This window comes from Lottia gigantea, assembly GCF_000327385.1.
Source record: "Lottia gigantea unplaced genomic scaffold LOTGIsca_26, whole genome shotgun sequence".
Lineage (NCBI taxonomy): Eukaryota > Metazoa > Mollusca > Gastropoda > Lottiidae > Lottia > Lottia gigantea.
This window is the reverse complement of record NW_008708797.1, coordinates 71,820-85,444: the sequence shown is the minus strand read 5'-3', so window position 1 is coordinate 85,444 and position 13,625 is coordinate 71,820. Positions and strand designations below refer to the sequence as shown.

Sequence of the window (13,625 nt, the reverse complement as noted above, 5' to 3'; positions counted from 1 at the left end):
ATTAGTGGGCCTAAACAGAATTCTAAATGGCGGAGAAAGAAATTTTGAATGTGACGTACGATTAGTCCAAAATTGGCACAGACGGAAACTGTTCAACTCAACAATCGAGCGCCACCATGGAAATATAATCACGTCGCATTATTTTATATACGGACTCACTCCACTAATTCATTTGCCATCTCTTCCCATGTTAAAACACGAAATTCAACCTTCTATAACTTTTTCCAGAAATCTCGTTGAAAGCTTTCCAACATGTCGAATGAAAGCCTGACCAATTCTCAATGTCTCCTAAAAAATTCAATATATGATGACCATGAAAATTTTGAGCTACTAAAATTGAAAGTCGACTACTACCGGTTATACTCATCCGCTAGAGTTTGGCACTTCACAAAACGACTATTTTTAGAATTAGCCTTCCGCCTTTAAGTCTCTCATCATCTCACCAAATCTGAAAGATAATGCAATTTCAGACATCAAATTCCAAATCTAGACCAAATTTTACCCAAAAATAGGTAAGCAAAAACCCCAATAGGGAGAGAGAAAGAAGATTTCTAAAAATAGCCTGGACTACCTGGACTACATTCCTATAAAATGTTTTAGTGGAGTGAGTCCTATATAATCAAAATCAATTTTGGGCCTTTTAGAGGAAATTATAAAAATTATTATATTTATTATCTTCTTATCTCCCTTTAATCACCCAGTGCAAAATTACTCTTCGCAAAACGATACTACTGCACGCATTTTTGAAACAGATTCATATTGCAACAAGATATGAACCCATGACAACAGATGTCTTAACCGACTTACCTATAACTTTCCTCAAACGTAATAACATGCGTAGAAGAATAAAGGAGGCCGAGTAACTCACGCACACCATCCAGGGCCGAGTTTCACCGCCATGTCATTCGACCCGACCAGATCTAACGAAGAATCAACAACCAAACCAACAACATCGAATCATCCAATTTGATCCAATCCAACTACCAACGACTACCAACAACTACCTAGTTTGCGATATCAGCATCCGCTGGAAGCGAACGTTAACTTGTCATCTACCTACCTACCTATAACATGCGTAGAACTTGAGAGAGTTTCCATACATGCATGAGTCAAATTTTGTCTGATCGATGTCATTATTATTATTATATTATCTACCGAGTTAAATTCAACCAGAATGACACTGGTAAGTGATAATGAGTCCAATATTGCGGCACAATTTATTCTTTAAAGTCACGGAGTGTTATAAATTACTCGTATCTATTTTGACAAAACAACAACTTTGTTGAAAAAATTTGCTATTCGGAAATTGAGATTTTACTGTTTTATAAGAAGAATTTGTAGCTGCTTCTAAAAGTTTGAAATCCAAAGCCTTTTCTACATTACTAGAATTTCCAGCATTGTAGGTGTCAACATTTGCACCATTGTTCCCTTATCTTTCATACTGTACGAGTGGGATATTTTGAAAAAAGTTTCTCAGAGTTGTCTGCTGAGAAAAATAGCCTTACCCAGTGAAGGAATAGAATATTGCGTGGTATTTTATGATTTAATAATTTGTTGCAAATTGGGCTTACGATAATGGGCAAAGCCATGATACCGTCTGCAAGGAGATAAATTCTGGCTGGAATTCAGAACCCACTCCTTCACAATTTCATATTGTCACCGGAGTGTAAACTTGCTTCATCAAGTAGGACAGTAAGTACACTCGATTTTGGGCCTGAAGATAATGTCCATATTTTTGATGTAAAGAAGTTTTCTTCTTTATCTGCACAATACTTTCAGATTATGTAAATTGTGCGCTTAAGTCCAGTCCCATTTGGTTCGCTACACACAAGAACAGACTGACAATGACAGAATGTCTCCTGGAAATGAAACACACCTTGAAATGATATTGTCAAGATACATTGGAGACATGATCCACTGACTTAATACACCATATTATATTTTCCTATCAGACACGGTAAATCAATTACTTTCTATTCTTCTCCCATTTATATTTCATAATGTAATAGCCTACGGTATTTTATGCGACGTTTTTAGAAGGAATAATGTGCCCCAAAGTGATCATATTCATGTATATGAATGCAGTTCAAATTGAAACCTTACATAACTGATAGTTTTCGAATCTCAGCCTATAATTATTGTAACAGACAGACTAAGCACGGTAAGAACAGAACAACTTCAGATCGGTGTTCATGCACTTTACATCTCTGATCGTCATCGAGCGACAGACTGTCAAAGTTTTGGTTTTTACCTCGACCTGTAAAGCTAGAATACAGTAAACGGCAGAGGCAGATGTCAGACCCCACTTGATACTAAAATGGCCACTTCGCCAATTTTGACCCTAGGTATAGCCTAATTCTTGTTTCCAACGAAATCTTGTCGTGGCAAAAGTCTATTTCATTAGAAAACAGAAATCGAAATATTTTCAAGCTTTCGAAAAAATCTTATTATACACCTAATTTCTCAAGGAAAATTCCCAAAAGCGACTTTTTGTATATACCATGGAGTATTATTGCTGTAGCAGGCACAGTATGGTGGGATCTTGAATTAGAAACGTAACAAACTTATGACCAGCAAAACTGACGAACGTATGTGCTTACTACAACATAATAATCGTTTACTGACCGAGAAATTACGTGAAAAGCAGATTTCAGAATCAATTTCTTTCAGGAAGCGACACTTTCTTCATTTAGTGATAGACCGAAAGATAGCAATCATGACTTACTCATAATTTTCTTTCTCAGCTGAAATACTTTAATGCTCGTTACTGCTTGATTATAATGGCCAGTTTTCACTATCCACTCGTCCTATAATAAATTGTATCGCCTAATTTCTGAATGGTTGTTCGCAATAAATAGGTACAAAATCGTATGATCTCGGCAGTTTTTACACATATTTTTTTTATTTATGATAGTATACAATTTATGAATTACTACCACTGATATGTTATAATTTAATTTACCTGACGATCTTCAAGCAAAGGCAAATGAAAGAGCAATATGAAATTGGCACTACATTTTAATTAACAATTACAAAGTACAACAATGTAATACAAAGTAACACATAAACATAATAAAATCAACATACATTACAAATATTAAAACTCCCAAACCCTTAAAAAGTGGATTTTATGACAGAAAGGTTTTTAGAAGTTGGGAAGTTTAGATGTAAAAGTATTTAGAGCACCCAAGCGGCTAGGGGTGTCAGAGTCAACGTAACGTTCAAAGCAGGAACTTGACCAGTAGCCTAAAGTTTGAATTTCCTTGTCCGAGAGACCAGATTGTTTGGCCCAAGTAGCTGCACCCCGCCTAAAAGAATGTCCACCATAAATCATTGGCGGCAAGCCTAGTTGAGTAAGTAGAGAGCGTAGTGCCTTTAGGAATGTAGTATAAGTTAAACAACTTTGATTATCGAGTATGAACAACGGGTCAGTTGGAAGAGCTTGGTGAGATAACAACAATAGTAAGGCAGAATGTGGATCCATGGTGTGTCCAGTAAGCTTGGGGAAGAAAACTGTAATGGGTTTTGAGCGAAATTGCACTTTCAAAAGAATGACCAGACCCCAATCAACTTGTGATACGTCCTTACGCTGAATATTATAAGTGGTATCAAAAGGTCCCTTAACTAAGAAATTATTTGGTCTTAAAAATCCAAAAAAGCCCAACAAGCATGCAGCCCAAAATACAGAATTATTAATCGAAGGAGACAATATATTCTTCATACGAAATATCAGAAGGAAGGGGTAAATTGCAAGACTGAGCCGTACCCAAATCGCGCTTAATACCTTTAAGCAAAAACTTAATCGGCCACTCTATCAAGGGGTCACCCATTCAACTTGTGAATTACGGATATAACATTCAAATAAGAAATAATCGAACTGTAAGCAAATCTCTTAACATCAACAAGAAATGCAATATAAAGTTCAATAGTATGCTGAGTTACCGGAATCGATTCAAGTCCAATTCGTCTACAAAATTCCATCTAACACTTTAAGTGTGTCTTATATGTACCGATGGTAGATTTAGCCCACCCCTTGCCTTGTAGTCTGGATACGGTTTGTACCAGGAAGGAGATAGTTACACCACCTATAAAGATAAAAATTTAAAGACATGTGATTAAGCACTACTAAAATAAAAATTATAGCTAGACAAAATATCAAATAAGCGCTCCACTTGATAAGGTTCATGTAAGCGCGATGCAGCATCAGCTGTAGTATTCTCACTACCTTTAATGTGCACAGCCCTCAATTCAAAGTTATAAAAGGCACATAGCCAAAATAGAACACGTAAACACATCATTAAAAGTTTGTTTTTAGAAGAGCCCTTATTAAGGATGCATTTGGTCGTCATATTATCTGTAGCAACTACAACAGTTTTATTTGTCCACAATGGAGCCCATCTTACCACTGACAGGACGACAGCAAGAGTCTCTTTCACATTTATATGTTCCATTGTAAATATCGGTAAATCAAGGGCCCAGTTAACATAAAAGAAGTCACCGTGATAGTACCCTCCCCCGCCTGCACCGGAGGCGTCAGTTTGCAATGAGGTAATGGGATTGCGATCCAAGAATTTCACAGTTCCGTTAAACAGTGTCATATAATTCACCCACCAAGATATATCCAAATGAAATTCTTCAGATAATTGTAATTTGCAGTTTCTTCCCATTAAGGAAGTAGTCATATCGATCACTCGTCTTAAGAACACCCTACCACCTTTAATCATTTGACATGCCCAGTTGAGCTTTCCACATAGTGATTGAAGTTGCTTTAAACTGGCGCGATTTTGAAAATTCAATAGCACTGTCAAAAATTCCAACTGTTTCGCCTGTGGCATTGACAAAGTCAATTGACGAGTGTCGATGGTAATGCCCAAAAATGATAGGCGTTGGGCTGAGCTTTCAACTTTGTCCCAAGAAATGTTAAAGCCCAACACCCTTAAAGTTTTGAGTAATAACGTTAGTCCTCTGTCACACAATGCCAAGGAGTTTTCGATGACGAGGAAATCATCCAAGTACGCAATACAAGTAACGTTGCATCTGAATTTCATAATAAAGCATACTGCAGCACTGAGCTTTTGAAAAATCTGTGGGCTTCGCGCATGCCCAAAGGGTAATTTGGCATCATACAGATATACAGGCTCCTTGGTTCCGGTAAAAATCCATTTCAGTCCAGTTAAAGAATATTCAGAAGGGTGACATCGTACTGAGCGATATGCACTTTTGAGGTCCACTTTGGCTAAAAAACAGTTCGGAGTTATAATTTTAAGAGCATACTTTAGATCCATGTATGAGCAGTTGGTGTCTGAGGTGAGCGAGTTTAATGAATTCCCCACTGGTTGGCTCGCATCGTGTATGAGACGCACATCACCGTTTGGTTTCGGTATGACCCCCAGCGAACTTATTATTGTAGGTTTTTCTAACACGGGCACATAATTACCCACAGACAGCTCAAAAAGTATCTGTTATTCGACTTTGGCACGATAAGTGAATGTAGAGGTGTAATTATCTCTATCAACGGGTAAATGTGGGCCATACTGAGTAGTTAAGCGAAAACCGTCTTTTATTCCCGAGAGTAAAAATTCCCTTTCGTCATAATCTGCTGGCAGGAGCCGTTCCCAAGCAGGATAATCCAAACAGTTGTTATAAAGGGGAATAACTCCTGAAGAGCACTGTTGATCTAAGCAGTCCGTTGTCGAAAATTTTTAGGCACTTGTGTCTTTACATTAGGACCGTGACCATCAAGCGCTGAATGTTGATTAGATAAGCAAATAGCACAATTGTGTGTTAATCTACATTCTTTTCTATAACACATATTATTATTAAAGTTACGACAGATCTCTCTACCCTCCGACGTGAAGAGCCCTTTCCTGCGCACACTAGTCGGATTTGAATTGGAACTTGGTTTGCCATACCCCACTGGTTTTGTATTTTTGTGTGCCAAATTTTGTTCTTGCAAGGCTAAAGCCGTTGGGTGATCTTTCTTAATTATGAGCTGAAATTTCCTTAAATCTTGCAAACAGGTACCCCATTCAAACTTCTCAATGGCCTGGCGCTCGCGATACTCTTTATCGTAAAGGAGGACTGAGTACCAAACATATTTACCAGCAAGGCGAAATATATCAGCTGTATATTTAAGGTAAGGATTAGGGTGGAACCCGGGATCAAGCTTCATCAGTTCTTGTAATATCCGCGTGTTTGCATATCCCCATTCCTCTACACTAACATTCTCAAGTGACCTTTTCCGGCCAATTCGAAATTCTAGGCCATCGCCAAAGGAATAGGTATTGACAGCAACTGGGTCTTGCCAAAGGAAGTTTATGATTTGTAGCACCTTGTTGGGTTTAGTGGTGTCTAGATCTACCAGAATACCTCTAGTAGGATTCTGACATAGTGGTTCTGTAATTTGCTCACCTTGCTGTACTGCAGGAACAGGTGTTGTCCCTGGATTTGCAGTTGGATTCAATGTAGCGGGAGGAGGTTGGGAGAGTGCATCAATCCTGGTTCTTTCTTCAGCAATTTGCTTACGTATCACCGCTTTTCGACGTTCTGTTCGAATACTGAATAGTTGTTGTTGAAGTGACATTAATTCTGTATCTTCACTTTGATCTTCGGTGTTATGTTCAGCAACGAGCCCATTTAGACACAAGTGTGGTACAATGTTGCTGAATTGACCCAATAACGCTGTACTCGTTGACATGGTCGTCTGAGGTCTTGACGTCGAGGCCTTTATTACTGACTTACTTGTAGCGGGATCACTGTGTTCAATCACAGTTTCTCCATCTTCAATAGTAGAATTTTCGTCCTCCATTTCATTGTTGATTGTCTCGAAAACGTCTTTGACTTTTGCACTTCCTGTATTCCTTCGATTTTTCAAGAGACTTTACAAACAAGCCGCTAGGCAAAATGGAGGAAGCGTGAAGCGTGAGTTGCTCTGAAAACGAGACAGCGAACTTTGCGCAAAGGTTAAGGTAAAGGACACGTCATCTAAAAATAGATTTACTACTACATGTAAATCTTTCATATAATTTGTATTTAGTCTAGGCGTCATAATGAAATAATACTGCTGTAAAAAATATTTGTGCACTTCCGGGTACGATACAAAACACAAAACACCTGCCGTCCATTTATTTCTATTTTAGGTTGATAGAAGCAAATTGACATGCTGGAGCACTAAATTGTGCATTCATTCTATATTGTACCATGTTACGACTCATACCCGGATGTAGAACACCATTTCTGCACATACAAGGGCTCACAATTTTATTTGTGGTTGATAAACATTTATTGAAACTTGACAAGCCAGACGTATTAGGATTTCAGCTACCTGAATATAATATGGACTACTTCTTTTTTATGTTTTAAATCGTACTGCACAAACATCTTTGCTGTTGTTTGACCATACACAATAAAATTGTTTTTTATATTCGTTTAAGGACAAAATGGTTACAATTTGTCTCTCATCACATGGTTATATACATTACCATTACCATTATCTATAATTCAAGTAACTCAATAACAAACAAACGTGTCTAACTTAAAGGCCACTCGGTCATCATTAAAATATATACTAGCTTAAGTAGAAAATCTACTTTCACGGGTTATGGCATACACTCTATTCCGGATGTCCATTTTGTGTTACAGATAAGACAAATAATCGGTTAATAATAAACCAAAGATAATCAAATTCCAGAGTCTAACGTAGTAATTGAGAGTTTCTGAAAATGATTATCATGACTGCTTAGTTTGACATGATTCACACTGACCTAATCGTATGACCCTATTATGATGAATAAAGAATATATAAATGGCTTAAATGAAATCTCGGCATAGGTCAAGATAATACCGTCGGATTTGTCAACCCTGTTTCCCCCTGTCAGCGATGCAGGTAATATGGGGCTGACTTGGAAAAAGCGTCTAGTCGTTCGGATGGGACAATAAACCGGGGTCCCGTGAGCTACACGGTGGGTTCGTTTTGCTGCATTGCCCAACTTGCCGCATGGTGCCCAACTGCACAAAAACGATTTGTACAACGAAACTAAAGGTTTCTGATAAAATCCGGAATGACCATTTGTTTCACATGAAACGAAATATTTTAATCTGTTGCCCCGCATCGATTTTCTTTTTATTTATAATTTGGACCTGTTAGGGAAATCGAAAGTATAGTTTTATGATAATATCTGGAATAAAATAAATACCATCGTAATATCATGATGAATAATGCTGCTAGAACTTATGAATTAGGGCTGATGCTCTAGAAGTATGGGGGTTTAGACAATCAATTTGTTTTTGTTTATAAATACTTTATTAACATATCTCTCAAACAATTATGTTAATACATGTATATAACTCAATTAGGATACAAACATATATACTATGCATTATATACAACTTGTATGTTTTATACCAGAGCAATTTTTTGTACAATAAAGGAATAACTTATCAACAAAAACTTGTATATTTTAATCTAAAGAATATGTGAATTTGCGCCGCCGCAATGGCAGAAATTCATGCCGTTCACCATTTCATGTCATTTATACAATGTGTAATACACGAGTTGTTTAGAAGCTCGACATTTTGTCGATAGTTTGCGAAACAGTTTAATAATTACTGAAATTATCAGTATTTGAATATCAAGTAATGGTGTTAGTACTATTTTTTCTAAAAATAAGTATGACAAATAAAATTACAAACATTCAACAGATTAAATTTGCAAGTATTGGCAAAAAAAAACACAAAAGACTCCCCCTCGCCCCTCAAAAAAGCAACAAAACAAACAAAAGCAAAAAAGCTTCAAAACTATGGATTTAATCATTCATGTCATATATCGTGTAAAGAGGATAAAGAGTACATTCTGATTATGACTGATTTATATTTCTAAAAGCGAAATTCTGTTCCCAACTAGTTTTAGATAAAGATGCAATGTATTTTGTTGACATAATACAAAAAAAAAAATTAAATAAGGGGTAATGGTCCACTTCCGGTTTATATTTTTTGCTCAGGTGATTTGAATTACATTTCATAGAAAATCTTTATCTTGAGACCTAAATCGGAAGTGATTTCGTTAATCGGGAAGATCTCAAGCCCCAAACCAAAACTAATTCAAAACATTTTATCAAACACTTTAATTTGATTGGCAGCATGTTTTTATCCTGTGAGATTTAAATCAATCCGGAACAGGCGGGAAATATTTAGTTTTTTTTTAAACAAATAACTTTTTAATCTTTGAATTTTATAGAAAACAATTTGATTGAAGAGCATTAAGAAAGCCTAAGACAAATTGTTCCACATATAAACAGACTGCGAAAAGGGTTTGCATTAACGCCCATTCTGGTTTTGCAAAATTGATCAGTTTTATAATCTATATTCACTGTAAAAGTGTCGATAACTGATAGAGCCAGAAACGCTATACTTTTTTTTTTCTCACAGAAAATTACCAGAATGAGATAAAAAAAAATATCAGCCACAAAACAAATAATGATTCTTAAGAAAATAACATGTAGACTATTCAACAGAATAAAAATATGACACTAAACGCCCCGTAGAAAGAAGAATTAAGCATGATCATCTTGAATATTTTCACCTAATATGGCCCAAAATTCTTGTGGAAGAGGCTGATCAAGATCAGTATACAAAACATTGGATTCTTTCACACTTTCTAGGAAAAATTCAATGTTTGGTAGAATGTTTAATTTAGAATCTATTATTAGTATCAGTCTATTTGGTGTTGTTAATGTAATTGATGTTAAACAGGAAGAAAGAGTGAAATAAGCTAATGGTTCATCCATGAACTCCTGAGTTAAGATTAACACTAATTTCCAGCTGTTTTTACAACTTTCTGTGATGTCTTCTTCTTTACACAGACCAAATAATTGATCACGATGTGGAATATAGAATTTCAAAGCAAATTGTTTTTCTACGTTTTCAACCATGTCAAAACAAACTAATTGATACAAAGATTCAGGATAGATAATGTAAGCATCGAATTTAAAATCTTGACGACGTTTTGGATAAACAAATTTCCCCAATAATCTCTGAATGAAGATTTTAACAGCCAATTTATTCTTGACAACAACAAATACTGTAAACATTATCACTAAGATAGCAGCTGCTAGAAAAACAGAAATATTCAATACTACAGATGACAGACACAATTGAATATAATTTAAATTTTTGAAATCAGCGGTAAATATCAAGTCACCTTTCTGATCTATACACGTATAGTTTTTTCTGTCTAACTCAATAGTAGTGAAAGTTATCCACGATATAAAACTATAAGTTTCACATGTACACGCTAATGAGTTACCATATATATAAAGTTTTAAATTGCCTTTATCTTTTCTCATCTGTTCTAATTTGTTGAACATTTGTATTTCTTGAGATGAAAAGCTAATAAAATTATTGAAATTAAGGTATAGTATATGAAGGTTCGGTGTATTAAGATAGTCTGGGTGTGAAAAAAGTTTATTAAATGCCAGATTTATAATTTTCAGTTGATTCAGAGATTTAAATATATCTTTTGGAAGCTTGATCAAATTATTTCTGGATAAATCTAATTGTTCAAGTTTCTTTAAGGGTTGAAATAAACGTCTACCGTGTGTTAAGATGAACTCATTATCCAAAAAACAATCAGCCAGTCTCAAGTGTGTCACATTAGGAAAAGTGTCAAAAAATGTTTCAATGATAACGCGGACATCATTTCCACTAATATCTAATGTTTTCACATTTTCAAGACCTCGTAAAGTAACGTTAAAACCATAAAGACCGGTTAAAGAAAAGTTAAGGTATCTTAGATTATGAGCATTTTCAAATGTTATATTCATAAGTCGACCCAATCTATAAGCACCTGCGCCCAAATTAAAATATTTTAATTTTTTTGGCATGAAGAAAATTACATATTTCAATGGTTGAATGTCAGTATATGTCGAATAAGCTGTAGAAAACGAAAAATCATATCTACGATCATATAGATATTGTCCAGATATATCAAGAAATTCGAGATTTTCCATGAAGGCGAAAAAAAAGAGGCTTGGCTTAAAAATTTTGCCTGTAATACGGTTATAAGATATATCTAAGTGTTTAATGCACCTTCTAAAACAAGGGAAAATAATTTTTCCTGATTCGATTTGAGCATAAAAGTTTATGGTATTTATAATGTTAATGCTATCATAGGATAAAATAAGCTTTTCAACACAAATATTACCTAAAGTTTTCATAGATATTATATTCAGATCTTCTACAACAAGTCGCAAATCAATATCTCGATTAGAGAGATCGATCTCTTTCATAGATTTGTTCATATAAAATCGCAATGAACGTATTACTTCAGGCAATCCAACTTTAACTGGAAAGACTCCAGAATGGAACAAAAAAGTCTTCAAATCTTCTAAAGGTTTCAGAAAGCCATCCTGAATATCAAGAGCTGTACACCCTGAGAGATCAAGAACTTCAACTCCAAGCTTAGATAATCCTTGAAAAGTATCATTATTAAAAAACTGTAGACCACACTCAAAACTGTCAATAGTTGCAATAACCAGTTGTTTGATTTTACGAAGATTGGTGACATTCAGGTCAAAAACTGTTCTCGATGCTGTATCAATTATGGCGGTTGTCAGATTTTTAAAGTTTTTCAAAATTTTAACCACTTTTACCTTATCATTAGTAACAGTTAACTTAGTTCTCATCGACAAATTGTGCAGATTTTGAATGGGTAAAAACACATCTGGATCAAACACTTGATTATTCAAAGAATGGTTGTTTAATTCCAACATCTGTAACTTTTCCAATCCTACAAAAGCTTCTTCTTCTATATGAGAAATAGGATTAAAGCTGAGAATTAAGCAAACCAGATTGTCTAAATGTTGGAAATCTTTGTTTCTGATGGTGGTTAGTTGGTTAAATGATAAATCCAATGTAGTAGTATTGATTGGAATGTTTTCAGGAACATACGTGAGATTGTGATTCTTTAAATCCCAAAATATCCCTTCCTTATTACACAGATTATATGTTCTTATATAACTTGAGTACAGTATCACCAACGATAAAGACCACAACATCTTGCTGATTATAAATCCTTGTATAGTTATAATAAACTGAATGGTAAAGTGAGATTTTTCCCTGTTGATGTTTATTTATATGTGTGTGGATATATTAAAGTACAATTGTCTGCCATGTCCTAATTTTTGTTCGTCATATTATTCGAAAAAGTGTTACTGATTGGTCTAAGGCATGTACAAATTGTGAATTCTAGTGTCACCATAACGAAAAATGGGTATTGCTACTTGTGTAGTTTCTGCAATTTATGAAATATTTCTTTTCTGGTGTTTAGATCATTAAGTAATAATGAAAAATAATGATTTGTGTAAAATATATACAAGTAATATGTGTGTAATATGAAATATTATAGTTTGAAAATTTCTTCAAAAAGTTTTCTAGACGAATTAATGTTTCGTTGATAATTTCGCTGACGAGTGTTTTGTGTTTTAACAATATATTTGCTTATCTGTACTATCGTCCTTTAAATAACTTGTTAAAAGTCCTTTCAGACGACATCTATGTAATTTCATCCACTGTTTTTGTTGTGCAGTCAAGCTTTTATTCTAAACATTCCATAGTATAGGTTTACATCCTAGTGTCGTATTATCATGCGACCCACATCGCTTATATCTTCGATCACCTGCATAAGTGGATGCGAACCTCAAACCTACAAAACATATCGGCTCCACTTTTGTTTATTTGCGTTCGGAACTTATGTCCACATTTTTCTGTTGACAACAATACGAAACTTGTGATGGTATCTTGAAAGAAATACAGAATGATTACGGAATAAATGGTAACAAAATTGTTTACATCGGTTGCGTTTTGTACTTGACAAATATATTTGCACGCAATTCGCGGGTTACAAAATGCACCTTTAATAATATACTAATATTTATAACAATACAAAAACAAAAATTGGTGCAGCTATCGGAATGTTTAACAAATGGGACACCCTTGTATCGATACAACTTGAATAAGTTCAGGACTTCAGAAAGACTTAAATAAAAAAAAGATGCAGATAAAAGTAGGACAATTCTGTTTATTAAACGATCTTCCTCGTTAAAACACCCATTTCACCAAGAAATCAGATATATGAAAGTTCGGGCAAGTACACGCTGAGATTGGCCGAATGTAGGCGTATGTTGATGCGTGCTGCCACAAGAAGTCGAAAGTAAACGGTTTTCGATTTTTAGTTAACCGAGAGCCTCAAGTTACGAATGAGACAAGGGGACCTAGGCGGTCACTGTCTGATAGTTTGATCGCCACAGATCATCACTTGAAGGTACAAGGTAGTGATCGATAGTTATTAAAGATTCCCAACTTTTTGCGCGAAAAAAACACGATTGCCTTAAAAAAAGGATTGGATCAAAGAGATTCTTTGAGAAACAACCCTATAAGGCAACTTAGAAAGCCCGATTCATCCATCCATCATGTGATTGGGTTAAAACAAGGGACGATTGGAGGCGATTCAAGACGACAATGCTCAGAAGAAGTATACCATATATTGTGTTCCGTTATTTAAGGAAATAAAATGTATAAATACATGTAGGTTAAAAACATAATTTAATAACCACCATTTAAAATAAGAA

General features: G+C 35.1%; 2 protein-coding genes across 2 annotated transcripts; both read right to left on the bottom strand.

The window, feature by feature from the left end:
- Positions 1-5,677: 5,677 nt before the first annotated feature.
- Positions 5,678-6,808, bottom strand: LOTGIDRAFT_160711 (hypothetical protein; the record flags this gene model as incomplete). The annotated part of the gene is made up of 1 exon (XM_009055916.1): positions 5,678-6,808. The coding sequence occupies one exon, from the start codon at positions 6,806-6,808 to the stop codon at positions 5,678-5,680; it is 1,131 nt and encodes a 376-aa protein (XP_009054164.1).
- A 3,649-nt stretch (positions 6,809-10,457) lies between these two features.
- On the bottom strand, positions 10,458-11,942 carry LOTGIDRAFT_77516 (hypothetical protein; the record flags this gene model as incomplete). The annotated part of the gene is made up of 2 exons (XM_009055899.1): positions 10,458-10,587; positions 11,716-11,942. Coding segments are annotated over 2 exons (357 nt in total), but the record flags the coding sequence as incomplete, so codon positions are not given.
- Between the last annotated feature and the right edge of the window lie 1,683 nt (positions 11,943-13,625).